Genomic DNA, 26,763 nt, shown 5'->3' on the forward strand with positions numbered 1-26,763 from the left:
CACTCGTGTCTGACTCGCTCTCTCCTGAGTCACTCGTGTCTGACTTGCTCTCTTCTGACTCATTCTCTCCTGAGTCACTCGTGTCTGACTTGCTCTCTTCTGACTCACTCTCTTCTGACTCACTCTCTCCTGAGTCACTTGTGTCTGACTCGCTCTCTCCTGAGTCACTCGTATCTGACTTGCTCTCTTCTGACTCATTCTCTCCTGAGTCACTCTCTCCTGAGTCACTCATGTCTGACTCGCTATCTTCTGACTCGCTCTCTCCTGAGTCACTCGTATCTGACTTGCTCTCTTCTGACTCATTCTCTCCTGAGTCACTCTCTCCTGAGTCACTCGTGTCTGACTCGCTCTCTCCTGAGTCACTCGTGTCTGACTTGCTCTCTTCTGACTCATTCTCTCCTGAGTCACTCTCTCCTGAGTCACTCATGTCTGACTCGCTATCTTCTGACTCACTCTCTCCTGAGTCACTCGTGTCTGACTCGCTCTCTCCTGAGTCACTCGTGTCTGACTTGCTCTCTTCTGACTCATTCTCTCCTGAGTCACTCGTGTCTGACTTGCTCTCTTCTGACTCACTCTCTCCTGAGTCACTCTCTCCTGAGTCACTTGTGTCTGACTCGCTCTCTCCTGAGTCACTCGTATCTGACTTGCTCTCTTCTGACTCATTCTCTCCTGAGTCACTCTCTCCTGAGTCACTCATGTCTGACTCGCTATCTTCTGACTCACTCTCTCCTGAGTCACTCGTGTCTGACTTGCTCTCTTCTGACTCACTCTCTCCTGAGTCACTCTCTCCTGAGTCACTCGTGTCTGACTCGCTCTCTCCTGAGTCACTCGTGTCTGACTTGCTCTCTTCTGACTCATTCTCTCCTGAGTCACTCTCTCCTGAGTCACTCATGTCTGACTCGCTATCTTCTGACTCACTCTCTCCTGAGTCACTCGTGTCTGACTCGCTCTCTCCTGAGTCACTCGTGTCTGACTTGCTCTCTTCTGACTCATTCTCTCCTGAGTCACTCGTGTCTGACTTGCTCTCTTCTGACTCACTCTCTTCTGACTCACTCTCTCCTGAGTCACTTGTGTCTGACTCGCTCTCTCCTGAGTCACTCGTATCTGACTTGCTCTCTTCTGACTCATTCTCTCCTGAGTCACTCTCTCCTGAGTCACTCATGTCTGACTCGCTATCTTCTGACTCGCTCTCTCCTGAGTCACTCGTATCTGACTTGCTCTCTTCTGACTCATTCTCTCCTGAGTCACTCTCTCCTGAGTCACTCGTGTCTGACTCGCTCTCTCCTGAGTCACTCGTGTCTGACTTGCTCTCTTCTGACTCATTCTCTCCTGAGTCACTCTCTCCTGAGTCACTCATGTCTGACTCGCTATCTTCTGACTCACTCTCTCCTGAGTCACTCGTGTCTGACTCGCTCTCTCCTGAGTCACTCGTGTCTGACTTGCTCTCTTCTGACTCATTCTCTCCTGAGTCACTCGTGTCTGACTTGCTCTCTTCTGACTCACTCTCTCCTGAGTCACTCATGTCTGACTCACTCTCTCCTGAGTCACTCGTGTCTGACTTGCTCTCTCCTGAGTCACTCGTGTCTGACTTGCTCTCTTCTGACTCACTCTCTCCTGAGTCACTCTCTCCTGAGTCACTCGTGTCTGACTCACTCTCTCCTGAGTCACTCGTATCTGACTTGCTCTCTTCTGACTCATTCTCTCCTGAGTCACTCTCTCCTGAGTCACTCATGTCTGACTCGCTATCTTCTGACTCACTCTCTCCTGAGTCACTCGTGTCTGACTTGCTCTCTTCTGACTCACTCTCTCCTGAGTCACTCTCTCCTGAGTCACTCGTGTCTGACTCGCTCTCTCCTGAGTCACTCATGTCTGACTCGCTATCTTCTGACTCATTCTCTCCTGAGTCACTCTCTCCTGAGTCACTCATGTCTGACTCGCTATCTTCTGACTCACTCTCTCCTGAGTCACTTGTGTCTGACTCGCTCTCTCCTGAGTCACTCGTGTCTGACTTGCTCTCTTCTGACTCATTCTCTCCTGAGTCACTCGTGTCTGACTTGCTCTCTTCTGACTCACTCTCTCCTGAGTCACTCTCTCCTGAGTCACTCGTGTCTGACTCGCTCTCTCCTGAGTCACTCATGTCTGACTCGCTATCTTCTGGCTCACTCTCTCCTGAGTCACTCGTGTCTGACTCGCTCTCTCCTGAGTCACTCGTGTCTGACTTGCTCTCTTCTGACTCATTCTCTCCTGAGTCACTCGTGTCTGACTTGCTCTCTTCTGACTCACTCTCTCCTGAGTCACTCTCTCCTGAGTCACTTGTGTCTGACTCGCTCTCTCCTGAGTCACTCGTATCTGACTTGCTCTCTTCTGACTCATTCTCTCCTGAGTCACTCTCTCCTGAGTCACTCATGTCTGACTCGCTATCTTCTGACTCACTCTCTCCTGAGTCACTCGTGTCTGACTTGCTCTCTTCTGACTCACTCTCTCCTGAGTCACTCTCTCCTGAGTCACTCGTGTCTGACTCGCTCTCTCCTGAGTCACTCGTGTCTGACTTGCTCTCTTCTGACTCATTCTCTCCTGAGTCACTCTCTCCTGAGTCACTCATGTCTGACTCGCTATCTTCTGACTCACTCTCTCCTGAGTCACTCGTGTCTGACTCGCTCTCTCCTGAGTCACTCGTGTCTGACTTGCTCTCTTCTGACTCACTCTCTTCTGACTCACTCTCTCCTGAGTCACTTGTGTCTGACTCGCTCTCTCCTGAGTCACTCGTATCTGACTTGCTCTCTTCTGACTCATTCTCTCCTGAGTCACTCTCTCCTGAGTCACTCATGTCTGACTCGCTATCTTCTGACTCGCTCTCTCCTGAGTCACTCGTGTCTGACTCGCTCTCTCCTGAGTCACTCGTGTCTGACTTGCTCTCTTCTGACTCATTCTCTCCTGAGTCACTCTCTCCTGAGTCACTCATGTCTGACTCGCTATCTTCTGACTCACTCTCTCCTGAGTCACTCGTGTCTGACTCGCTCTCTCCTGAGTCACTCGTGTCTGACTTGCTCTCTTCTGACTCATTCTCTCCTGAGTCACTCGTGTCTGACTTGCTCTCTTCTGACTCACTCTCTCCTGAGTCACTCATGTCTGACTCGCTCTCTCCTGAGTCACTCATGTCTGACTCGCTATCTTCTGGCTCACTCTCTCCTGAGTCACTCGTGTCTGACTCGCTCTCTCCTGAGTCACTCGTATCTGACTTGCTCTCTTCTGACTCATTCTCTCCTGAGTCACTCTCTCCTGAGTCACTCATGTCTGACTCGCTATCTTCTGACTCACTCTCTCCTGAGTCACTCGTGTCTGACTTGCTCTCTTCTGACTCACTCTCTCCTGAGTCACTCTCTCCTGAGTCACTCGTGTCTGACTCGCTCTCTCCTGAGTCACTCGTGTCTGACTTGCTCTCTTCTGACTCATTCTCTCCTGAGTCACTCTCTCCTGAGTCACTCATGTCTGACTCGCTATCTTCTGACTCACTCTCTCCTGAGTCACTCGTGTCTGACTCGCTCTCTCCTGAGTCACTCGTGTCTGACTTGCTCTCTTCTGACTCATTCTCTCCTGAGTCACTCGTGTCTGACTTGCTCTCTTCTGACTCACTCTCTTCTGACTCACTCTCTCCTGAGTCACTTGTGTCTGACTCGCTCTCTCCTGAGTCACTCGTATCTGACTTGCTCTCTTCTGACTCATTCTCTCCTGAGTCACTCTCTCCTGAGTCACTCATGTCTGACTCGCTATCTTCTGACTCGCTCTCTCCTGAGTCACTCGTATCTGACTTGCTCTCTTCTGACTCATTCTCTCCTGAGTCACTCTCTCCTGAGTCACTCGTGTCTGACTCGCTCTCTCCTGAGTCACTCGTGTCTGACTTGCTCTCTTCTGACTCATTCTCTCCTGAGTCACTCTCTCCTGAGTCACTCATGTCTGACTCGCTATCTTCTGACTCACTCTCTCCTGAGTCACTCGTGTCTGACTCGCTCTCTCCTGAGTCACTCGTGTCTGACTTGCTCTCTTCTGACTCATTCTCTCCTGAGTCACTCGTGTCTGACTTGCTCTCTTCTGACTCACTCTCTCCTGAGTCACTCTCTCCTGAGTCACTTGTGTCTGACTCGCTCTCTCCTGAGTCACTCGTATCTGACTTGCTCTCTTCTGACTCATTCTCTCCTGAGTCACTCTCTCCTGAGTCACTCATGTCTGACTCGCTATCTTCTGACTCACTCTCTCCTGAGTCACTCGTGTCTGACTTGCTCTCTTCTGACTCACTCTCTCCTGAGTCACTCTCTCCTGAGTCACTCGTGTCTGACTCGCTCTCTCCTGAGTCACTCGTGTCTGACTTGCTCTCTTCTGACTCATTCTCTCCTGAGTCACTCTCTCCTGAGTCACTCATGTCTGACTCGCTATCTTCTGACTCACTCTCTCCTGAGTCACTCGTGTCTGACTCGCTCTCTCCTGAGTCACTCGTGTCTGACTTGCTCTCTTCTGACTCATTCTCTCCTGAGTCACTCGTGTCTGACTTGCTCTCTTCTGACTCACTCTCTTCTGACTCACTCTCTCCTGAGTCACTTGTGTCTGACTCGCTCTCTCCTGAGTCACTCGTATCTGACTTGCTCTCTTCTGACTCATTCTCTCCTGAGTCACTCTCTCCTGAGTCACTCATGTCTGACTCGCTATCTTCTGACTCGCTCTCTCCTGAGTCACTCGTATCTGACTTGCTCTCTTCTGACTCATTCTCTCCTGAGTCACTCTCTCCTGAGTCACTCGTGTCTGACTCGCTCTCTCCTGAGTCACTCGTGTCTGACTTGCTCTCTTCTGACTCATTCTCTCCTGAGTCACTCTCTCCTGAGTCACTCATGTCTGACTCGCTATCTTCTGACTCACTCTCTCCTGAGTCACTCGTGTCTGACTCGCTCTCTCCTGAGTCACTCGTGTCTGACTTGCTCTCTTCTGACTCATTCTCTCCTGAGTCACTCGTGTCTGACTTGCTCTCTTCTGACTCACTCTCTCCTGAGTCACTCATGTCTGACTCACTCTCTCCTGAGTCACTCGTGTCTGACTTGCTCTCTCCTGAGTCACTCGTGTCTGACTTGCTCTCTTCTGACTCACTCTCTCCTGAGTCACTCTCCCTGCAGGGGCTGCAGTGTGGTTACCTGCATCCCACAGATGGGGTCCTCGCAGAGGTAGACCCCCGGGGACTGGCCGTCCTGCAGGCTGCCCGTGGCCACGTCGGACAGGAGGTCCTTCAGGTTCTCCTCCTGACCCCACACCTGCCACACACACAGGTGTTGGCGCGGGCGCGGGAGCCCAAACCTCCAGGGGTCACTGACCTCCACGGCGGACACTCTGACGGAGAAGCGAGCGCCCGTCTTCTCCTTCCGCTCGTCGATGAGCTTGAAGAGCCAGGAGATGGCGCAGGGGATGATTCCCAGGGTCTGCAGCGAGTCGTGGCGCCCGATCATGGTGTAGGACTTCCCTGCAAGAGAGCGGAGGCGTGAGGGGGGGAGGCGTGAGGGGCGGAGCCGGGCCCGGCCCGGCAGAGGCGGCCCGCTCACCCAGCTTGGAGTGTCCGAAGCAGAAGACGCAGCCGTCTGCGCCGTTCACCACCGACTGGATCACCTCCGCCACCGTGCCCGCGCACACCTCGGCCTGGGGGCGCAGCAGGGGGGCCATGGGCTCCTCACTCTCACTTTTGATGGGAGGAGAAGAAGGTGCGGTCTCACCTGCGAGGCGTCGGGAGGAAAGGCGGCGTCGAAGCTGAACATCTTGGGAGGCACCTGGCTGGCCCCGCCCCTCTTCTGGGGCGTGCCTCTGGACGTCTGTGTGGCGGAAGGTTCCATGATGGTCACCTGCTTCTTCCTGGGGTCCACCTTGAGGAAGGAACTGGACTCGGCCACGTCGGACTGCGACACGGGACACACTCGCACCATCACCTTCACCTGAGGACACAGAGGAGGTGGGGGGGGGCGTCATGTGCGGGACACGCCAGTCACGGTGTCAAGGCGCGAGCAGCTCACGCGTCAGTGAGGAGGCGTGAGGACGTGACTTGGTGTCTGCTGTGGGTGCCAGGATCATGCGCAGAAATCACCGCTCACAGAGACAGAAATGAAGGAGCTTAAAACTCTTTTGAAATCCTCCTGACAGGTCAAGTTAAACGACACTTATCATCCATTTTTAGACTTTCACAGATCATTTTTTCTTTGCTGCAGGAAGAAACAGCACTGAGGTGAAGTACTGAATTCTCTCTCAAAAGTCTCACTGACTCGCTCTCTCCTGACTCGCTCTTTCCTGACTCGCTCTCTCCTGACTCGCTCATGTCTGACTCACTCATGTCTGACTCACTCTCTCCTGACTCACTCTCTCCTGACTCACTCTCTCCTGACTCACTCTCTCCTGACTCACTCATGTCTGACTCACTCTCTCCTGACTCACTCATGTCTGACTCACTCATGTCTGACTCACTCTCTCCTGACTCACTCATGTCTGACTCACTCTCTCCTGACTCACTCATGTCTGACTCACTCATGTCTGACTCACTCATGTCTGACTCACTCATGTCTGACTCACTCTCTCCTGACTCACTCATGTCTGACTCACTCATGTCTGACTCGAGGAGGGGGCTGCAGCAGAGGGGACCTGCTCTCACAGACACCCTCCTCCCCAGGGTGTCGTCCCCTTCCCTCTCTCCCTCTCTCTCTCCCTCTCACACACACTGACCCGGGCGGCTGATTCCCCCTGTCTTCAAACCTCCATGTCTCAATCTGTTCTCTGCCATATTAACATCAGACGTGAGTACCACACCCCTCCCCCCGCCCCCCCTCTCACACACCGACAAGCTGAGGATCTCCAGCAGGATGCATCACACACACCTCCAGCAGGGGCTTCTCTGACATCCTTCACTGTCTGCTCTAATCCTGTGGGTTTGTGAGCATGTGATCCTGTCTGGGTCTGTGTGTGAGAGAGAGCGTGTGTTTTATGACATGGTGCAAATGCCATTTCAGCAGGAAGTCGACCCCCACTGCAGGTGACATTTGTACTGGAGAACGATATGTTGCCTGCCTGCGTGCGTGCGTGCGTGCGTGCGTACGTGCGTGGTAGCCATTCTGGGACAGACACCAAAGGAAGTGTGTGATTGTGGCTGGGGGAAGGGCGATGGCCTCTGAGAGCATCTCTCGTCCGCAGCACCAGGTCGGATGAGCCACTGGCAACCGAAGGAGGAGCTAGCGCCACGGCGACCAACCTTGGCTTGGGAAGCAGAAGCAGGGCAGGCCCTGAGTGTGTGAGGTCACAAATGATGCGGGTGGGGGAGGGGCCGCTAAAAACTCACAATCAATATTGTGTGGCCAAACACACACACACGCGCTCACGCTCCATCAAGCCAGCAAGTGTAACCGATGGCGAGTGCCAGTCTGACAGGCGTTACCATGGCGACCGCTCGCTGGCTTTCACCACACACACACGCACGTGCTCTCAGTGGAAGGTCAGCGCTCCACCAGTGGTTGTTGGAGCTGTGCGCTGCTCAGTGGAGGTCAAAGGTCGAGGAGAACCCCGCCACACCTTACCTTCCCAAGCCCAGGCGTGTCCTTGATTTTATTGGCTGCCCGCAGGAGGCAGGGCGGGGCGGGGGGCGGTGCCGTCAGCAGGCTGGAGCAGAAGTTGGTGGGGAACATCGGGGGGTCACATGGCACAGGTGATGATGTCACCGGTGGGGGGGCGCTCTTCTGCTTCTTCTTCCTGGTCAGGTTGAGTTTTTGTGCTGCTCTGCAGGGAGGAGGAAGACGAGGATGAGAGGTGAGGAGGAGGAAGAGGAGGAAGAGGAGGAGGAGAAGGAAGAGGAGGAAGAGGAGGATGAGAGGTGAGGAGGAGGAAGAGGAGGATGAGAGGTGAGGAGGAGGAAGAGGAGGAAGAGGAGGAGGAGAAGGAAGAGGAGGAAGAGGAGGATGAGAGGTGAGGAGGAGGAGAAGGAGGAAGAGAGGTGAGGAGGAGGAGAAGGAGGAAGAGGCAGAGGAGGAGGAAGAGGCAGAGGAGGAAGAGGAGGAGGAGGAGGAGGAAGAAGAGGAGAAGGAGGAGGAAGAAGAGGAGAAGGAGGAGGAGGAGGAGGAAGAGGAGGAGGAGGAAGAGGAGGAGAAGGAGGAGGAAGAAGAGAAGGAGGAAGAGGAGAGAGAGGAGGAAGAAGAGGAGGAGGAGGAAGAAGAGGAGGAGGAAGAAGAGGAGGAAGAGGAGGAGGAGGAGGAAGAGGAGGATGAGAGGTGAGGAGGAGGAAGAGGAGGAAGAGGAGGAGGAGAAGGAAGAGGAGGAAGAGGAGGATGAGAGGTGAGGAGGAGGAGAAGGAGGAAGAGAGGTGAGGAGGAGGAGAAGGAGGAAGAGGCAGAGGAGGAGGAAGAGGAGGAAGAGGAGGAGGAGGAGGAAGAGGAGGATGAGAGGTGAGGAGGAGGAGAAGGAGGAAGAGAGGTGAGGAGGAGGAGAAGGAGGAAGAGGCAGAGGAGGAGGAAGAGGAGGAGGAGGAGAAGGAAGAGGAGGAAGAGGAGGATGAGAGGTGAGGAGGAGGAGAAGGAGGAAGAGGCAGAGGAGGAAGAGGCAGAGGAGGAGGAAGAGGCAGAGGAGGAAGAGGAGGAGGAGGAGGAAGAGGAGGAGGAAGAGGAGGAGGAGGGAGAGGAGGAGGAGGAAGAGGAGGAGGAGGAAGAGGAGGAAGAGGAGGAGGAGGAGGAAGAGGAGGAGGAGGAGGAGGAAGAGGAGGAGGAGGAGGAAGAGGAGGAGGAGGAAGAGGAGGAGGATGAGAGGTGAGGAAGAGGAGGAGGAGAGGTGAGGAAGAGGAAGCGGAGGAGACAGATGAGGAGAACGAAGAGGGGCAAGACCAGGAGGAGGAGATGAGGGAGCATTCCTCTCCTCAACACGGCCGTTTATTCGCTCTGTAACTGAGAACAGGCTTCGTCGATGGCTCACTGAAGTTAACCGCCGGAGTCGTTATCATGAATGAATCCCCCCCAGCTCAAGCATCTCTCTGTAACTGACTGTCTGGTCCGAGGGAGTCGACCCCATGACCCCAGAGCCCAGTTTTGACTCCACTGCCTGTCAGTGAAGTGCTGCCACAGAGCCCCTCCTCCTGCAGCAGCTCCTCGCTGGCGCCACCTACGTCTGTGCCGACTCTGTCAGGACCGTCTGACGGCAGATGGACCTCCTCAGACGGCCCTTCTGCACCTCGCTGTTTCCAGCCCTCTGCAGCTCCACTTCCTTGATCAGAAGGTCCTTCCTGCAGAGCCCTCAGGTCATGTGATCAGGTCATGTGACTGTCGACACAACCGATTCGAGTCGTCTCGCAAGACTCAAACATCTTTGACCTCTGACCCTGAACGGACAGTTTCATCCTGAGAGCCATCCCGAGGTGCTCCCCAGCCAGAGTGAGATGCTCATCCAGCAGCTGTCATGTGCAGGACCAAAGTGTCAGCCTCCCACCATCCCGCCGAGGGTGTGAGGAGGACGAGGGGAGCAGGGATTTACTGTGTACACACACACTGAGCAGCCGGGAGATGAGAGTGCGTCTGACACAGCCCCTGCCCCAGCCTTCTCAGACCACAGCAGGATGAAAGCCAAGGTCTGGCCCTGGAGAATCCCGCTCGGCCAGGAAGCACTCGCTCTCACTCTCTGCCAGAAACAAAGCAGGCGTCACTCACCGGGCGAAGAAGGAGGCGGCGCTGGAGGCGTGGGACGGAGAGCTGGTGTTGGGCGGAGGGACGCTGTCGCAGCGGCTCAGGGCCGCTTCGGTCGGACCTTCTCTGGGCCCTTCTGCCGTCTGAGGAGGGAGAGGAGGTCGAGGTCATTGGGGCGCCACGGCTCGTGCTCAACAAACCTGTTCCCACGCCAGAGTGGAGCTTCAGTTCAGCCTCTGGCCTCACGCTTGTGAGTCCTACAGACGCGGGACGTGCTCGCGGCCTGGGTCCCAGTGTGATGACCCAGTCTCACTCCTCTGAGTACAGGCAGCGACTCGGAGCGACGGATGAAGTGGAGCCGACTCCACGGAGGCGCTGAGAGCTGCAGCCAGCAGACGTGATGTCACTCGTACGGTCTGGAGGTGGAAGCCACATTTGCCCCATCGTGACCGGATTCATCAGAGCCAGGGGTCACCAGAGGTCACCCACTCTTCCACACCAGTGTGTGTGTGGGGGGACTGGTTCATCTGTGAGGACCAATTCTTGAAAAAACCTCCGAGTCAGGAGTCATTTTGCAGGTCCCCACAAGGTTAAGCCTGAATCTGAGGGTTGCAGCTTCCAAATCACTGGGTGATTCGAACCGGGATCCAGTCTGGTTCAGGGTTCGAGGCTGGGGAAAGGGTGAGGGCCAGGAGAGCTCCCCACAAAGATGGTGAGACAAACCTGTGAGTGTGTGGAGAATCTTCAGCTTCCGAGGCTTCACATGCTGCAGTGAGTCATGTGTCGGAGGTCAACGTGAATACTCAGCTTGGGAGGGGGGCGGGGGGTCTGGAACCCCTCCTGAGGCCTGATCCTGCTGGGTGGGTGCGGTGCAGTGGACGAGGTGTCAGTGTCTCCGGGACAACACACACAGCAGCAGGCTGCCGCAGCGCACCAGAGTCAGGGCCATCCGCCGGAGTCAAGTCTCTGCCACCAGGCCGGAGCTCTCTGCTCCTCCCCTCTCTGCGCACCCCCACCCTGAGTCACTGAGAGATTCATGTTCTGCCACCGCCGCTGCCTCACACACAGAAGAGCGTGTGCGTGCGTGTGAGTCCCCAGAGACTTCATTACGGCTGCATGAATGATCACACGTCGACTTGATCTCCTCACACACCGACCACTGCAGGCTCTTCCTGTCTCCGCTCTACGCCTCGCTGTGGCCTCACCACGCTGCAGACCAGCAGCTCTCCTCTGGTCCGGAGGTCTGAGACCAGCCCATCACCGGTTCTGGTCGACCCAGACCCAGTCAGCAAAACGTTTCACCTCACGTGCATCAGGTGACCGGTGAGATCAGGGAGGACCTACCTGGTACGGGAACAGCGTCACGCCTCCGTTCGGCAGGTTCTGGAGCTGCTGAGCTGCCGGGCCTGGTGCCGGTGCAGCTCCGTTGTTCTGCCCTGGACTGTTGTCTCCAGAACCGGGCTGCTGATGCTGGACTCCCGGCAGTTTCCCTGAGCTCTGCGACCCGTTCCTCCGATCCGGCCCGCCGCCGAGTCTCAGCGAGCTGGGCTTGGAGCCCAGTTTGTGCCCGAGAGACGTCGGCGAGGAGGTGCTTTGCCCAGCAGAAGGGCTTCCCTGGCCGGGGCTCGGGGCGGACGTGTGGTTGGGACTCGGAGAAGGACAGCGGAAGTCGGAGGACGAAGGGAGGAAGGGCGGGGGCCAATCCCGCGAGCCGGCGGCACGGCCGGCCAGGGCGGGGGGCGAGGAGGGAGGGGACAGGTCCCAGTGCTCCAGGGTGAGGAGCATGTGCACGGCCTCCTGCTTGAGCTGGGTCAGGTGAGTGCCGCACACCTCGCAGCGGCTGTCGCGCTCGCTCCAGGCCCGCCGCCAGCTGTTGGGCACCTGCAGCTTGTCCTGGAGCAGCAGGGGGAAGGTCGGGTCCTGGAAGAGACCAGAGCCGGTTAAGACTGTGCTGGGAGCAGCAGCAGCAGCAGAACTGCCTCAGGCCAGGCTGCTGTCTGACCTCAGGTGGGACAGCGCTCAAACACACACAGCCGCACGATGCACCTCTCTATCGGAGCAGGTGGAGGGTGAGGAGTTCACAGCCCGAGCGGAACTCAAACTCACGTCACTGACCATCAGGGCAGCGCGTTCCGGCGGCTGTGTCAGTGGAACACACCTGCAGCCGCTCCACCGTCAGGGACAACGGCTTTGGATGGTGGAAGTTCTGGAAATGTCCCAGCTTTTGGGTGATGAAGCCAAAACCAAGTCTCCTCCCTCCTCTAGTGTCTCGTCTCTCCTCTAGCGTCTCATCTCTCCTCTAGTGTCTCTCCTCTCCTCTCGTCTCTCCTCTAGCGTCTCGTCTCTCCTCTAGCGTCTCGTCTCTCCTCTAGTGTCTCGTCTCTCTAGCGTCTCGTCTCTCCTCTAGCGTCTCGTCTCTCCTCTAGTGTCTCGTCTCTCTAGCGTCTCGTCTCTCCTCTCGCGTCTCGTCTCTCCTCTAGTGTCTCGTCTCTCCTCTCGTGTCTCCTCTCGTGTCTCGTCTCTCCTCCCGTGTCTCATCTCTCCTCTAGCGTCTCGTCTCTCCTCTAGTGTCTCGTCTCTCCTCTCGCGTCTCGTCTCTCCTCTAGTGTCTCGTCTCTCCTCTCGTCTCTCCTCTCGTGTCTCTTCTCTCCTCTCGTGTCTCGTCTCTCCTCTCGTCTCTCCTCTAGTGTCTCGTCTCTCCTCTCGTCTCTCCTCTAGTGTCTCGTCTCTCCTCTAGCGTCTCGTCTCTCCTCTCGTGTCTCGTCTCTCCTCTAGCGTCTCGTCTCTCCTCTCGTGTCTCTTCTCTCCTCTCGTGTCTCGTCTCTCCTCTAGCGTCTCGTCTCTCCTCTAGTGTCTCGTCTCTCCTCTCGCGTCTCATCTCTCCTCTAGTGTCTCATCTCTCCTCTAGTGTCTCGTCTCTCGTCTAGTCTCTCCTCCCTCCTCTAGCGTCTCGTCTCTCCTCCCGTGTCTCATCTCTCCTCTAGCGTCTCGTCTCTCCTCTCGTGTCTCGTCTCTCCTCTAGTGTCTCGTCTCTCCTCTAGCGTCTCGTCTCTCCTCTCGTCTCTCCTCTCGTGTCTCTTCTCTCCTCTCGTGTCTCGTCTCTCCTCTCGTCTCTCCTCTAGTGTCTCGTCTGTCCTCTAGTGTCTCGTCTCTCCTCTCGTCTCTCCTCTAGTGTCTCGTCTGTCCTCTAGTGTCTCGTCTCTCCTCTCGTGTCTCATCTCTCCTCTAGCGTCTCGTCTCTCCTCTAGTGTCTCGTCTCTCCTCTCGCGTCTCGTCTCTCCTCTCGTGTCTCTTCTCTCCTCTCGTGTCTCGTCTCTCCTCTCGTCTCTCCTCTAGTGTCTCGTCTCTCCTCTCGTCTCTCCTCTAGTGTCTCGTCTCTCCTCTCGCGTCTTGTCTCTCCTCTCGTGTCTCTTCTCTCCTCTCGTGTCTCGTCTCTCCTCTCGTCTCTCCTCTAGCGTCTCGTCTCTCCTCTAGTGTCTCGTCTCTCCTCTCGCGTCTCGTCTCTCCTCTAGTGTCTCATCTCTCCTCTAGTGTCTCGTCTCTCGGCTAGTCTCTCCTCCCTCCTCTAGCGTCTCGTCTCTCCTCCCGTGTCTCATCTCTCCTCTAGCGTCTCGTCTCTCCTCTCGTGTCTCGTCTCTCCTCTAGTGTCTCGTCTCTCCTCTAGCGTCTCGTCTCTCCTCTCGTCTCTCCTCTCGTGTCTCTTCTCTCCTCTCGTGTCTCGTCTCTCCTCTCGTCTCTCCTCTAGTGTCTCGTCTGTCCTCTAGTGTCTCGTCTCTCCTCTAGTGTCTCGTCTGTCCTCTAGTGTCTCGTCTCTCCTCTAGCGTCTCGTCTCTCCTCTAGTGTCTCGTCTCTCCTCTCGTGTCTAGTCTAATCGCTAGTGTCTCGTCTCTCCTCTCATGTCTCGTCTCTCCTCTCGTGTCTCGTCTCTCCTCTCGTGTCTCGTCTCTAGTGTCTCGTCTCTCCTCTAGTGTCTCGTCTCTCGTCTAGTCTCTCCTCCCTCCTCTAGCGTCTCGTCTCTCCTCCCGTGTCTCGTCTCTCCTCTAGCGTCTCGTTTCTCCTCTCGCGTCTCGTCTCTCCTCTAGTGTCTCGTCTCTCCTCTCATGTCTCGTCTCTCCTCTCATGTCTCGTCTCTCCTCTAGTGTCCCGTCTCTCCTCTCGTGTCTCGTCTCTCCTCTCGTGTCTCGTCTCTCCTCTAGTGTCTCGTCTCTCCTCTCGTGTCTCATCTCTCCTCTAGTGTCTCATCTCTCCTCTCGTGTCTCGTCTCTAGTGTCTCGTCTCTCCTCTAGTGTCTCGTCTCTCGTCTCGTGTCTAGTCTCTCCTCCCTCCTCTAGTGTCTTGTCTCTCCTCTCGCGTCTCGTCTCTCCTCTAGTGTCTCGTCTCTCCTCTCGTGTCTCGTCTCTCCTCTCATGTCTCGTCTCTCCTCTAGCGTCTCGTCTCTCCTCTCGTGTCTCGTCTCTCCTCTAGTGTCTCGTCTCTCCTCTAGCGTCTCGTCTCTCCTCTTGTGTCTCGTCTCTCCTCTAGTGTCTCGTCTCTCCTCTAGTGTCTCGTCTCTCCTCTAGCGTCTCGTCTCTCCTCTCATGTCTCGTCTCTCCTCTCTCCTCTAGTGTCTCGTCTCTCCTCTAGCGTCTCGTCTCTCCTCTTGTGTCTCGTCTCTCCTCTAGTGTCTCGTCTCTCCTCTCGTGTCTCGTCTCTCCTCTCGTCTCTCCTCTAGTGTCTCGTCTCTCCTCTCGTGCCTCGTCTCTCCTCTCGTCTCATGACTTGTCTCTCCTCTAGTGTCTCGTCTCTCCTCTCGTCTCTCCTCTCGTGTCTCGTCTCTCCTCTAGCGTCTCGTCTCTCCTCTCGTGTCTCGTCTCTCCTCTAGCGTCTCGTCTCTCCTCTAGCGTCTCGTCTCTCCTCTAGCGTCTCGTCTCTCCTCTCGTGTCTCGTCTCTCCTCTAGCGTCTCGTCTCTCCTCTAGTGTCTCGTCTCTCCTCTCGTCTCTCCTCTCGTGTCTCGTCTCTCCTCTAGTGTCTCGTCTCTCGTCTCTCCTCTAGCGTCTCGTCTCTCCTCTCGTGTCTCGTCTCTCCTCTAGCGTCTCGTCTCTCCTCTAGCGTCTCGTCTCTCCTCTAGTGTCTCGTCTCTCCTCTCGTGTCTCGTCTCTCCTCTAGCGTCTCGTCTCTCCTCTAGCGTCTCGTCTCTCCTCTCGTGTCTCGTCTCTCCTCTAGTGTCTCGTCTCTCCTCTCGTGTCTCGTCTCTCCTCTAGTGTCTCGTCTCTCCTCTAGTGTCTCTCCTCTCCTCTAGTGTCTCGTCTCTCCTCTAGTGTCTCTCCTCTCCTCTCGTGTCTCGTCTCTCCTCTAGTGTCTCGTCTCTCCTCTCCTCTAGTGTCTCGTCTCTCCTCTAGTGTCTCGTCTCTCCTCTCGTGTCTCGTCTCTCCTCTAGTGTCTCGTCTCTCCTCTAGTGTCTCTCCTCTCCTCTAGTGTCTCGTCTCTCCTCTAGTGTCTCTCCTCTCCTCTCGTGTCTCGTCTCTCCTCTAGTGTCTCGTCTCTCCTCTCCTCTAGTGTCTCGTCTCTCCTCTAGTGTCTCTCCTCTCCTCTAGTGTCTCGTCTCTCCTCTCGTCTCATGACTCGTCTCTCCTCTAGTGTCTCGTCTCTCCTCTCGTCTCATGACTCGTCTCTCCTCTCGTGTCCTGTCGTATCTCGCCTGGTCTCTCATCACACCGCTGGTCCGGCCTTGATGCTCGCGCCTCAGACACAAGGCGACTGGAGCAGGTGGACGACAACAGTTGCTCGAGGGAGCTCTTGACAGGGTCCTGGTTCTGGCCGTGTCCACTGGTCCACTGGTCCGGCTGTGACTGGAGTATTCATGTGAAGCTGCCATGGATCTGTCTCCCGCACACACACACACACACACAGGAGCAGGATCCATCGTGGATGTTCTCCTCTGATGGTTCATGGCGCTTCACCACCTTCAAACAGGAGACAGTCCCCCACTCTCTGTAACCTGCTAATAACTGTTCTGATGCCTTCTTCTCCACTCTGGCGCCCGAGCGCTCCTCTCCTGCGGCTCAGACACGGAGTGACGACGTGATGAAGTCTGGCTGGGGAACATCTCGCCCCCCTTCCCGACCGAGGTGGCTCACACACAGCCAGGGGTGCAGCTCGTCACATGACCCGTCCTCCACATGCCTTCACCAGATCCAGACTCTGGCGAAGATCAGAACCCATGGTGAGCCTCTAACCGGGCCAGAACTCTCTGGCGCCCCCACACGGGTCTGGGGTTGGGAGGACGGTGAAGATGGTGACGAGCCGCTGACCCAGCCGGCCTCTCTGCTCTCTCAGGTCTCTGCAGGTCCGGGATCAGTGAGCTCATGCAGAAGAGCAGCACATGGTCTCCTCCACCTGCCACTGCTGAGTGTGTGTGTGTGTGTGTGTGTGTTGGAATCATCAGCGAGGCCACATGTTGATGTTGCTGGGAGGACACACACACACACACACACACACACGTGCCTTTGTATCTCCCTCCATGTGGGGACCTCTGACTGCCATCACCCTTTCCCCAGCCTCTCCCCCGACACCAGGGCTCCGAACTGAAACCCTCAAAAATGTCCTCACAAGTAGCTGTGTTTCCAAGGGTGAGTCCCCACAAGAACAGCGATACAAGTACACACACACACACACACACACTAATGAAAACATGCAGCATGTAATTGCCTTCAGCTCCGCCGATGCTTATGCTAATTAATTTCTGTTGCCACGGTAACAGTGGTGTTGCGATGAATTTGTTTTGTTATTAATATTGTGTCATCATCACTGGGACGGTGTGTGTGTCTGTGCATCTGGTTCAGCGGTACTTGTGGGGACCAGTTCTTGGAAACACACCTACTTGTGAGGACATTTTACTTTGCTGGACCCCACAAGTCCCAGCCTGAATGTGAGTACGAAGACGGCTTCAGGGGGAGGAGCTCGCTGCTCTGAAGTGGTGTCAGGGAGGTTTGTTCACGAGTGAGGCCGGCGAGAGGTCAGCGAAGGAGGGAGCGGTCTTCATCTCTGTGACAGTGATGAATTGCACCTCAGGTGGGTCATTTGTCTTCCCCTCACCTGAACGCCGCCCCACCCCCCCCTCCTTGTCTCAAGGTCCGTGAGAGGCACCAGGACTCTGCTGAGATCACCGTGGAAGGGTCAAGTTCAGTGTGAGCTGAGGGTCCAGGTGTGTGTGTGTGTGTGAGCTCCAGGGCTGAAACTTCACCGCAGCAGGTACTGTGGCCACCTGAGCAACCATCCACGCACACACACACACACACACAGACAGACGCCTTCGTCATCCGATGTTTGGGCCAGTTTTGGTTTCAGCATAATCCACGACTGAATCTGAGGCTCGGTGCACTGTTTATCGGCTGAGGGATTCAACTGCTGCAGAAGAGCCGCTCCCAGCGTGTCCATCACTTTCCTGGAGTCCTGCAGGACACCAGTTCCGCTGGCCACTGGTGGCGTCCCATAGCTTTAGAGCCATCGGTTGCAGCTCGAAAATACAGACATAAAGCAAATGAAACAGTGAGAGGTTTGTGTCCCGGTGACGCCATGACTACGAACGGTGAGGTCACCGGGAAACACACGTCTCCATGTTCCCTTGAGCTGTCGGCAAATGAAAAAGGTAAACACATGAGCCGTCTGCAGAAGTGAACCGCTCACTTCTGTCAGGAGTCAGGAGTCAAGAGGATAAGGCTCCGGTCTGAGCGTTTTGCGATCCCTGTGGCTCTGAAGCAAAGTGATGCTCCAGCCGTGGCTTACCCTTGTGGGGTCCGGCCAATGTCCTGTGGTCCTCACAAGGAGAGTGTTTTGCCAGGAATGGGTGCCCACAAAGCAGGCTGGGTCTACCCCCCCGCCCCCCTCCGCTGGCCTCAGCACAAAGGCGCCGTTCTTGATGAATCCACCTCTTTATATGTTAATACCTGTCACACCTGAGAGACGTGGCGGGGACATGATCTCTCTCACACACACACTCGCGCACTGAGAGACATCCATTACTGCTGACGGAGGAATGCATGCGCCTCACATCTGTGGCTGCCGTGGCAACAGCAGCTGCCGTGGTAACTGAGCTCCGCTGGGACCAGACGCTCCAGCGGCTCTGTGTGAGTGTAGCGACGAGGAATCTGCGCCCAGACGTTGCGGCACAAGTACTGATTCCCCAAATGAAGCGGCCTCAGGGAGAGGCCAAGCGACGCCGCTTGCTGACACTACCTTGTTCTTCGCTCGTCACACTCCCCCTCAGACGCCCCCAAACCCGTCGCCATGGAAACCTGCTGCGGCTAACACGTCAGGTGGCTCTCAAACCCAGGGCCCACGGGCCGAGCACCGGCGCCAGTCCTGCTCCTGGTGCCGGGGTTTGGTCTCCGGACTGGTCAGTGAGGGCGCGAAAGCGCAGCTTCCACCAGCACGAGAGCGTCTTCATGTTGAGACTCGGCTGTGACTGACAGATCTGATGCTGCTAGTTAGCGTTAGCCCTACGTGAAGAGGCCGCCCACCTGGCCCCTCCAGGCTGGACTCAAGCTCTTGTCCTGGTCTTTGGGACACAACAGTGAGTGACCAACTGAGCCATGGACAGCGCCCACTAGAGGAGGCTGCAGGACAGGACCAATGGTGTTCACACACGACTTTCTTTCTTTCTGAAAGGCACCCAGTTGAACCTTGCTGAACTGGTGTCCTGCGTGTTGCCGCTCCTGCTTGGTGTGTTTTGGCTCTGAACTGGGCCTCTCTTCACCTGAACGAGGGGCCAGTGTCCCCCTGCATCCCCGTGTCATTCACGTCTTGATCTGATCAGCAGTGAAACTGCATCTCATGTCCGTGACAGAGCAGCACGCACAGCTGCAGACACGTGGAGGTGGTGACCAGAGTCCAGATGAAGTTCAACAGCAAGTCGATATCACCACAGCGAAGAGACCGAAATGAGATGACAGTGGAACAATAGAAGGTCATTATTAGCATAGAGAGAGAGAGAGGGAGAGAGAGAGAGGAAAGAGAGAGAGGAGAGAGAGAGAGAGAGAGAAGGAGAGAGAGAGGAGAGAGAGAAGGAGCGAAGAGAGGGAGAGAGAGAAAGAGAGAGAGAGGGAGAGAGAGAGGGAGAGAGAGAGAGAGAGAGAGAGAGGGAGGGGAGAGAGAGAAAGAGGGAGAGAGAGAGGGAGAGAGAGAGAGAGAGAGAGAGAGAGAAAGAGGGAGAGAGAGGAGGGAGGGAGAGAGAGAGGGGGGAGAGAGAGAGAGGGAGGGGGAGAGAGAGAGAGGGAGGGGGAGAGAGGGGGGGAGAGAGAGGGAGGGAGAGCAAGAGAGAGAGGGAGAGAGAGGAGAGAGAGAGGGGAGAGAGAGAGAGGGAGGGGGAGAGAGGGGGGGAGAGAGAGGGAGAGAGAGAGAAAGAGAGAGAGGGAGAGAGCGAGAGAAAAAGAGAGAGAGGGAGAGAGAGAGGGAGAGAGAGACAGAGAGGAGAGAGAGGGAGAGAGAGAGACAGAGGGAGAGAGAGGGAGAGAGAGAGAGAGAAGGAGAGAAGATAGGGAGAGAGAGAGAGAGGGGGAGAGAGGGGGAGAGAGAGAGGAGAGAGAGAGGAGAGAGAGACAGAGGGAGAGAGAGAGACAGAGGGAGAGAGAGAGGGAGAGAGAGAGAGAGAAGGAGAGAAGAGAGGGAGAGAGAGAGAGAGAGAGGGGGAGAGAGAGGGGGAGGGGGAGAGAGAGAGAGGAGAGGGAGAGAGAGAGAGACAGAGACAGAGGGAAAGGGAGAGAGAGAGAGAGGGAGAGAGAGGGAGAGAGAGGGAGAGAGGTAGAGAGAGAGAGGGAGAGAGAGAGACAGAGGGAGAGAGAGAGAGAGAAGGAGAGAAGAGAGGGAGAGAGAGAGAAGGAGAGAGAGAAGGAGAGGAGAGAGAGAGAGAGGAGAGAGACAGAGGGAGAGAGAGAGAGAGGAGAGAGAGAGAGAAGGAGCGAAGAGAGAGAGAGAGAGAGAGGGAGAGAGGGAGAGAGGGAGAGAGGGAGAGAGAGGAGAGAGAGAGGGAGAGAGAGAAGGAGAGAAGAGAGGGAGAGGGAGAGAGAGTGTGTCCGGTCCCCAGGAGACTTCATGTTGTCCCTCGGGGACATGAACCCTCTCACTCAGTACATACGCACCTTTGAACGGTGGGGTCCTCATATGACTGCACACGCGCACACACACACAGTTGCCATGACAACCAGGACCCAATGGAATGCATGCGATCAACTCAGTGATCGCTATATAGGAACTGAGGTGTGGAGCTCAGATGATGAAGATGAAGATGAAGATGAAGATGGAGATGGAGATGGAGATGAGGATGATGTGTTGTTTTGATCCGTTTGAGTTGTTTCTTTGTTCAAGTGATGACTTTGCTGCCCCCAGCCCTCACTCAAGTCCCCTCATCATCCGTCCTCTCTGGTCCATCAGGCACACAAGGTCCCAGTCACCAGTGAGCAGAGAGTGAGGGCTGAGCCGGAGCCACAGAGGCGCCTACCTTGCTGGAGAAGGGCCCGGGGATCAGCAGCTTCAGCGCCTGCCTCTTCAGCTCCGACAGCCGAGCGTTGCAGTTCTCGCACCAAATCCCGCGCTCGCTTCCCGGCGAACTCCCACTGCCAGAGGCCGGCGAACCAGTGCCGAATCCTGGGGAGCCGCCAAGGGAACCCGGAGATCCCGTCCCAATCCCGGGTGAAGTAGTCCCGGGTGATCCTGACAGGGACCCAGGCGAGGAGATCCCTGATCCAGGGGATGGCGTCCCGGTGGAGCTTGGCATAGAACCCGCACCCTCGGGCGGGGGCCGGGAGCTGGACCTTGTGGTCTCCTCATAGGGCTTCCGGTACCACGAGTCCGGGAAGAAGGAGGAGGACTTGGTCGGAGAGGTGTCGGGCATCTGCCAGGAGGAGCACAAGAGACGAGTTCACCACGGGCACTCAGCACACATGACACGGTCAGGTCTGGGTCTGAAGCTGGTCCCCGGAGAGCAGCTCAGTCATCCGCCACACACTCGGAGCAGAGCCGCTGCTGCTTCAGCGGAGTCCGGCACCAGAGAGAGCGGGACCTGGACCCGTCCGGATCATGAGGAGTGGGACGTGAGCAGGAGGGGCGGGTCCAGAGAGCCAGACACACCGATGATCGTGAGAAAGGAAGGACAAAAGAGTCAGACCTACCGCCAACTTCCTGGACCTGCTGCTCACGGTTCTGTCCTTGGACCCGGACAGAGAAGTCATGGTGAGCGAGGGTGAGGATGGTGCGGGGTTGGGGCTCTGCGCTGCCATGTCACGTCCCAGCAGCGCTTCCTCGACCCTCCATGAGCCCGCAACACTCCTCTCGATCCGCAGGTAGATCCGACGGCTCGAGCACGGAGGAGCGCGCGCCGCTCCGCGGAACCGCTCCCAGCTCGCTCGCTCGCTCGCTCGCTCGCTGCTGCTGCTGCTGCCCACCGCTCCCGCCTCTCTCCGCAGCGCGCACCAGCAGGTGCCGTCCGCACAATTCCGACGCTCTGCTGCTGGTCACGTGGGCGGGGAGCGCCGAGAGCCTCCTCCGAGTCCGAGCGCGGGCGCTGCGCACATCTGGAAGGGGCGGGGTCCGCCCGCCAATCACCGGGCGCCGACCGACGCCGCGAGCCAACCTCGCCGAGGATCCGTTCATGCAGCCACCAGGCGCGTTCACGCTCACCTCCGGAATGTGGGCTCGCGCGTGTCGTCTGGCGCGCGCGCGCTCTCGCCCCACTCACCTGGTCGGCCGTCTGCGGTCCCACACTGCCCCCTGCCGTCGCCACGCGGGACCGCACCCAGCGTCGCCGCTGTTGGGCCTCGTGACGTCAGCGAACGTCGCTCGCTTCATGCCCCGCCCCTCCAAAGACGCGCGGAACGTTCCATCGCTTTCTTGTTCTCCAGCCCGCTGTCGTCTCGCAGCGGCCGGGCCTCTGTGCCAACAGCTCCATTGAGCACGCGCTCCCCCTCCACACCGGCGGGGGCGCTCGGACTCTTCCGGCGCGTCGGCAGTCGACAGATGGCGCCGGAGCCAGAGCGAGGAACGCCGTCGTCGTCCCTCGGTGTCGCCCCTCGGTGTCGCGCGTGTGTCTCCTGGTGTCTCGTGGTGAGATGAAGAGGTAAGCGAGCTCCCCCAGAGTCCGGGCCCAGACTGAGCCGGAGCGGCGGGGTGACGCCGCCAGGCTCGGCGCCTCACCACGGTGGCTCCACTCACGAGCCGCGTGCTCCGGTCACTGTTATTGTCGAGGCTGTCGCGCATCTGGGCAGGTGAAGCTTCTTGAAGCACCGAGGCGTTGAGAGGACTCGGTTCGACTCATGAGTCGACTCCTCTGGCACCACCAAGTGGACGTGAAACAGAAGCGTCGCGAGCGAGCGTGAGCGTAGTGGCTTTGTCATCCACAGCCTGAGACATGGATGGGGCTCAGTGCTACAAAGGACAGAATCTCTCCTTTCACATGGGACAGATGAGGCGGGCTACACACCCGTTTCTTTGCTCATATGTACCAGTACAGTTTTCCAATAGCACATATGAGCCCAGCTTGGTACCTGTCTGGTAGGAAGGACAACAAGCTGCTTCTTGCCTCGAGAGTCTTGGATGACCGTGTCAAGCCCAAGCATCGTCCGCACCACTCCTGTCATCTGACGACACAAAAGTGCACGGATTAGGACACGAATCCTGGGATTTGAACCGCACGGCTAACTAGCTGTGGTGTGGGAAAAACAAATCACTCTTTGTCACAAATGCCTCAAACCGGACTCGAAACCTCAACCTCCGCCCCTCGACGCAGTGGCATTGACCAAGTCGGCCTGTTACTCGCACTAACTCTGAAGCAGTTCCTGGGATTGTTGCTCAGGACCGGTCTCCTTCCTGTCACGCAGCGCCCTGTGGCGCCTCAGCAGAGATCAAGCGTCGCGTCGTCGTCGTCGTCGTCGTGCCCGAGCTCTTTCGAACACAACCTGCACTTCACCTTCTAAAGAAAACATCAGCTTCAGTGTTGCATTTCATCTGTAATCCATCCTACTTTCCTTGTTGTCAGAGATGAGATGCACCTGTTCCCAAGCCAGGAAAACCTTCTCTTTCTACGTGGTTCCATGACAACAGTCATCGATCATCGGCACACAGCTGCTCACAAAAGTGAGAAGACGGCGAACCTCCGTTGCGTTCCCTGCCTCTTAAATCTGGAATTGAACTGCTCCATCCACTTCCTGAAGCGCTCACGTGCTGCGGCCAGTTGGAGGCTTCCGTCTTCAGCTGCGTCATCAGAGAGGTCATTTGAGCGTTTCTCGGTGCGCTCTTCATGTGCTCGCTGCCACATGACGCGGTACACACACCGCCAAGGTGGCTACTTCCAGACGTCCCCAGAACTGGGGCCTGGCGACTCTAGTCCTCAGCAGCTGCTCTTCTGCCCGCAGGTGGCGCTCCATACCCGTGTGACTGAGCACCAGCCCCCCCGCTGACCCACAATGGAAGGTGAGTAGCTGTAGAAAGGAGGCGTGCTCCGTCACCTGCTGCTGTGGCGGAGACCAGCCTGAGGGAGGCCTCGGTCTCATGAGCAGTCTTGAGTGAACTGATCTGCTGCGCCTGCTCGTCAGGACGTCGCAGGAAAGGAGCTCAACCCAGAGCGTCTGGACGTGCGAGAGCTGCGCTGCAGTCCTCACCAGAGCACGTGGGCGAGCGCCTCGGCCCGGCCACTCGGTGCTCCTCAAAGAGAAGGCGAGAACAGACGACCTCGCCGGACCATCCGCTGACCCCGCCACACTCTCCTGTCTCTGAAGGGGAGCAGGGCTCCACTGAGAAGAGCGGTCAGGCCAGACGCTCCGCCTCAGCAAAGGTTCCTGGTGTGCGGGTTAGGGTAGGTCGACGCTCGGCAGGATTAGAAGCAGTCTCAGTCCGGTGCTTGCAGCCGCTCTCGTCCTCATGCTGTGCTATGGTTGTCTGTCCCTCATGGTCCACAGGGGCCCGTCACTTCCTCTCCCGTCCGTCCCGCCAGGATCCCCAGACCGGTGAGACAACAGGAACAGAGAAGTGTTCAGAGGCGGAAAACCACTGCGCCACCTGCTGCTCGAGTTCGACCCAGATTTGCACTGAAGGCAGGTGAGAAGACGGCCTGCTGTATGAGCTGCAGTGTTGCTGGATCGGTGAGGGAGACGCTACGCGAGTGACTCTCTCAGTGAATCATGTGCTGCTGTTGGTGATTGAATGGACAAGACTAGTGGGTTTAGAAAAAAAACACGACTCGCTAGTGCTCTCGACCTTGACAGGATGTGTCGCGCCCATGACCTTGAGACACCATCTTCAGGAGACTGGCGCAGTTGATGTTCTGCCTGATTCATTCATTTGACCATCAAAGGGCTGATCTGGGCCATTTCAATCGACCCGCTACAAAGAGGCAACGGCTAAAATGCACTGACTTGGTCGACTAGGAAGAGTACGGCGACAACAGGACGGGGCTATTGTGCAACTGAAACACAGGAGATGAGCGGCGTGTTGGCGGTTGACAGCGACCCGGGTTCCTGTTGTGGCTCAACAATAACTCTCCTGTTTCCTGGTGGCGGCGTCTGATGTAGACGAGTCGACGACTTCCTCAGATCTGTCCACGGAGCTCAGCTCCTACGAAGAGCCACCTCTGCCAGCAATGACCTTTGAGGAGGATGAAGAGTGCGACGATGACGACCAGCTGCCCAGCATCCTGGATGCCAAGCAAAGTGAGGACGGCGGTTGAGGGCTGGAGGATGTGCGGCTGAGCTGCGGTTCTCTTCACGATCCGTCTCGTGCTCCGCAGAGCCTGTGCCGGTCACCCAGGGCAGCTTCGTCTGGTACCGGCTCCGGACCTTTCCCTCCTGGCCGGCGCTGGTGAGACCCACGGCGCGTCAGACTGCTCCGCTGGACTGGCTCTTCATCTTCCTGTCTGCAGGTGAAGCACGTGAATCGCAAGAGAAAGACGGCAAGCATCATGTTCGTTGATAAACCGCAGATCCACAACACCAGAGGGTGAGGGCCACTTCCTGGGAGGTGGAGTTTGAGTGGGCCACTAGCTCGGTCTCCCTGTCTCGCCAGGTTCTGCGTCCCTCTGAAGCGTCTGAAACCCTTGGATTGTGAGGATGCGGCTGAGCTGGTGGTGAGACGGTCATGTCCATGATGGTGGCTCCTGCTGACCTGCTCACCTGTGGCTTCTGTCCCAGGTCAAAGCCAAAGAGGACTACAAAGACCTGATTGAATGGGCCCTGGACCTGATCGAGGACTACAGGATCCGCATCGGTGAGCGGTTTGCTGTTGTCAGGTTGGGTCGGTGAGCCGGTTGACTCACCAGTCTCGGGCGCCATGTCCAAGGCCAGATTTTGTCCTCCAAGTCGCTGGTCTGCTGACACTGGTGATGTCTGTAGGACAGGTGTGTCGGCGGCAGGTGACCCTCAATGCTTCACGCTCCTGTTGCTGATGCTCAGATGGAAACTTGTGTGTTTCACAGCTTGTGGCTCCTTCTCGGACTCCTTTGTGGACTACGTGGCTCACAACATGAGTGAGTGGACCCTCTGTCTCTCTCTCACACTGACACACACACCTCGCGACCCGACCCGACCCGACCCGGTTCTGTCTGTGCCGCAGGCCTCCCGGTGAGGAGGAAGTTCCCTCGGGCAGAAGGATTCGTCTTTCCTCCTCAGGAGACTTGGGCGGACCAGGATCTTGAGGACTCTAAGGACAGCTTGGACCTGGAGAAGGACCAGCAGAGGTCCTCGAGGCGGCTGCTGCCGGACCGGACCCTGGCTGCCCACAACCGAGCCACTGAGAAACTGGTGCACTACATTGTGCAGAAGCGGATGGTGGAAGCACGACTTCTGGTACGATGATGAAGAACAGAGCTTCTCGGGCGAGTCCCAAAGGGGCCTGTGGGCTCAGGAGTGAAGTCTCATCTGTGTGATCCTGATCAGTCGGACGGAAAGCCTGCGCCCACACGGCTGTTCTGGGATTCAGTCTCACACCAGTGTGTCACAGAAATGCCGACTGGCTCGTGTCACGCACCGCAGCTTTGGGGCACCACTGCCTTCAGTCACCGTCTGACCTGGGTGTGCAACGTAGCCATGTATTCTCAGCTCAAACGCCATCCTTTTCTTTTGTCTTTCTTTCTTTTCTTCTGCTGAGTGACGCTGGTGCACCTCATCCGCTCTGCTCACCAAGGTTTGCTCTTCTCCGCTGGTCCATTCGGGGGCCCAACTCTGGCCCTCCCTCCGGCCTTTCAGCTCACCGTTGCTGCAGGCAACTGAACAAGGTCAAATCATGTGATCTACAGGCTGTGATCCAGGGGCGGGAACCATCCCGGTGGTTGAGGTCCTTCCAGAGCTCCAGAAGGCAGCGGAGGATCATCGACATCTACCTGGAGGACGAGGCGCAGCTGGACCAAGTCTACCGCTACCTGGACCAGCTCTACAGGACGTCCGTGGCGGGCGCTTGCGGCGACGCGGCGGTGAAGTCGGCGGAGAAGGTCCCCTTCATCATGGACGTGCTGCTGCCTGAGGTGAGTCCGACCGTGACGTCAGGACGACCGTGTGCTAGCATGACCTGCTCCCCTTGTTGTGGACCAGGCGATCATCCACGCCATCGCCGGGGTGGACCGTGTCTCCGTGGAGAAGGCCGAGAAGCAGTACCTGAACGGACGAAGCATGAGCAACCGGTGCGCTCCTCTCTCCTCTGAGACAGAGGCGTGTGGAGACTGACGTGTGACGTTTGTGTCCTGCAGAGGGCGTGAGGAGCTGCACATGATGATTGAAGAGCAGAGTCAAGGGAGGGAGGCCGCAGGGCTGTGGGACTCTCATTAGTTGCCTTTTTTTCCTCTCTCTCTCTCTCTCAGAGCCTTTGTTTTCACTATAGTGTATATATATATATGGTAACGTATATGGATGTTTTTAATAAAACTGTCATCTTGATCTTTGCATGTTTCACCCTCCTCCATGCAGTATGGCGCTCTGAGGAAACCTCGGTTGTCTCCCTCTTGCGGAACAGCTTGCGTAATCACAAACGACAAACAAGTGCGCCGCAGAGATGCCGCCTCATTTTTCCGACACGTCAGGAAAGGTGTGCGGGAAGCGCCTTGACTTGACCAACAGCAGACGCGCTGCGCCGGCCTCC

The 26,763-nt window shown here is 56.9% G+C and overlaps 2 protein-coding genes across 9 annotated transcripts in view; one reads left to right on the forward strand and one right to left on the reverse strand.

Moving 5' to 3' along the window:
- Positions 1-21,966, reverse strand: part of kif26ba (kinesin family member 26Ba) — a 35,345-nt gene extending 13,379 nt beyond the window's left edge. For both annotated transcript variants that reach the window (XM_053866556.1, XM_053866555.1), the window contains exons 1-8: positions 20,817-21,966; positions 20,147-20,539; positions 11,016-11,591; positions 9,696-9,814; positions 7,587-7,785; positions 5,748-5,963; positions 5,580-5,673; positions 5,178-5,500 (exon numbers count right to left, since the gene is read on the reverse strand). In XM_053866556.1, the coding sequence (XP_053722531.1) occupies positions 5,178-5,500; positions 5,580-5,673; positions 5,748-5,963; positions 7,587-7,785; positions 9,696-9,814; positions 11,016-11,591; positions 20,147-20,539; positions 20,817-20,924 (2,028 nt within the window). In that variant the 5' untranslated portion in view covers positions 20,925-21,966. The remainder of the gene's footprint in view (positions 1-5,177; positions 5,501-5,579; positions 5,674-5,747; positions 5,964-7,586; positions 7,786-9,695; positions 9,815-11,015; positions 11,592-20,146; positions 20,540-20,816) is intronic.
- Positions 21,534-26,464, forward strand: si:dkey-127k13.1 (PWWP domain-containing DNA repair factor 3A). Of its 7 annotated transcripts, XM_053866575.1 has the most exons (15): positions 21,534-21,760; positions 22,679-22,980; positions 23,055-23,112; positions 23,235-23,494; positions 23,598-23,736; positions 24,210-24,347; positions 24,425-24,495; positions 24,557-24,633; positions 24,700-24,760; positions 24,825-24,900; positions 25,109-25,159; positions 25,246-25,478; positions 25,928-26,152; positions 26,220-26,308; positions 26,375-26,464. In XM_053866575.1, the coding sequence occupies exons 3-15, from the start codon at positions 23,106-23,108 to the stop codon at positions 26,451-26,453; spliced, it is 1,506 nt and encodes a 501-aa protein (XP_053722550.1). In that variant the 5' UTR covers positions 21,534-21,760; positions 22,679-22,980; positions 23,055-23,105; the 3' UTR covers positions 26,454-26,464. The 7 variants fall into 7 exon arrangements, with proteins under 7 accessions (XP_053722550.1, XP_053722553.1, XP_053722548.1 ...); XM_053866578.1 differs by lacking the exon at positions 22,679-22,980 and having other exon boundaries at positions 23,235-23,482; XM_053866573.1 differs by lacking the exon at positions 22,679-22,980 and having other exon boundaries at positions 21,535-21,760.
- The last annotated feature ends 299 nt before the right edge of the window (positions 26,465-26,763 follow it).

The sequence above is a fragment of the Synchiropus splendidus genome, chromosome 5, assembly GCF_027744825.2.
Source record: "Synchiropus splendidus isolate RoL2022-P1 chromosome 5, RoL_Sspl_1.0, whole genome shotgun sequence".
NCBI lineage: Eukaryota > Metazoa > Chordata > Actinopteri > Syngnathiformes > Callionymidae > Synchiropus > Synchiropus splendidus.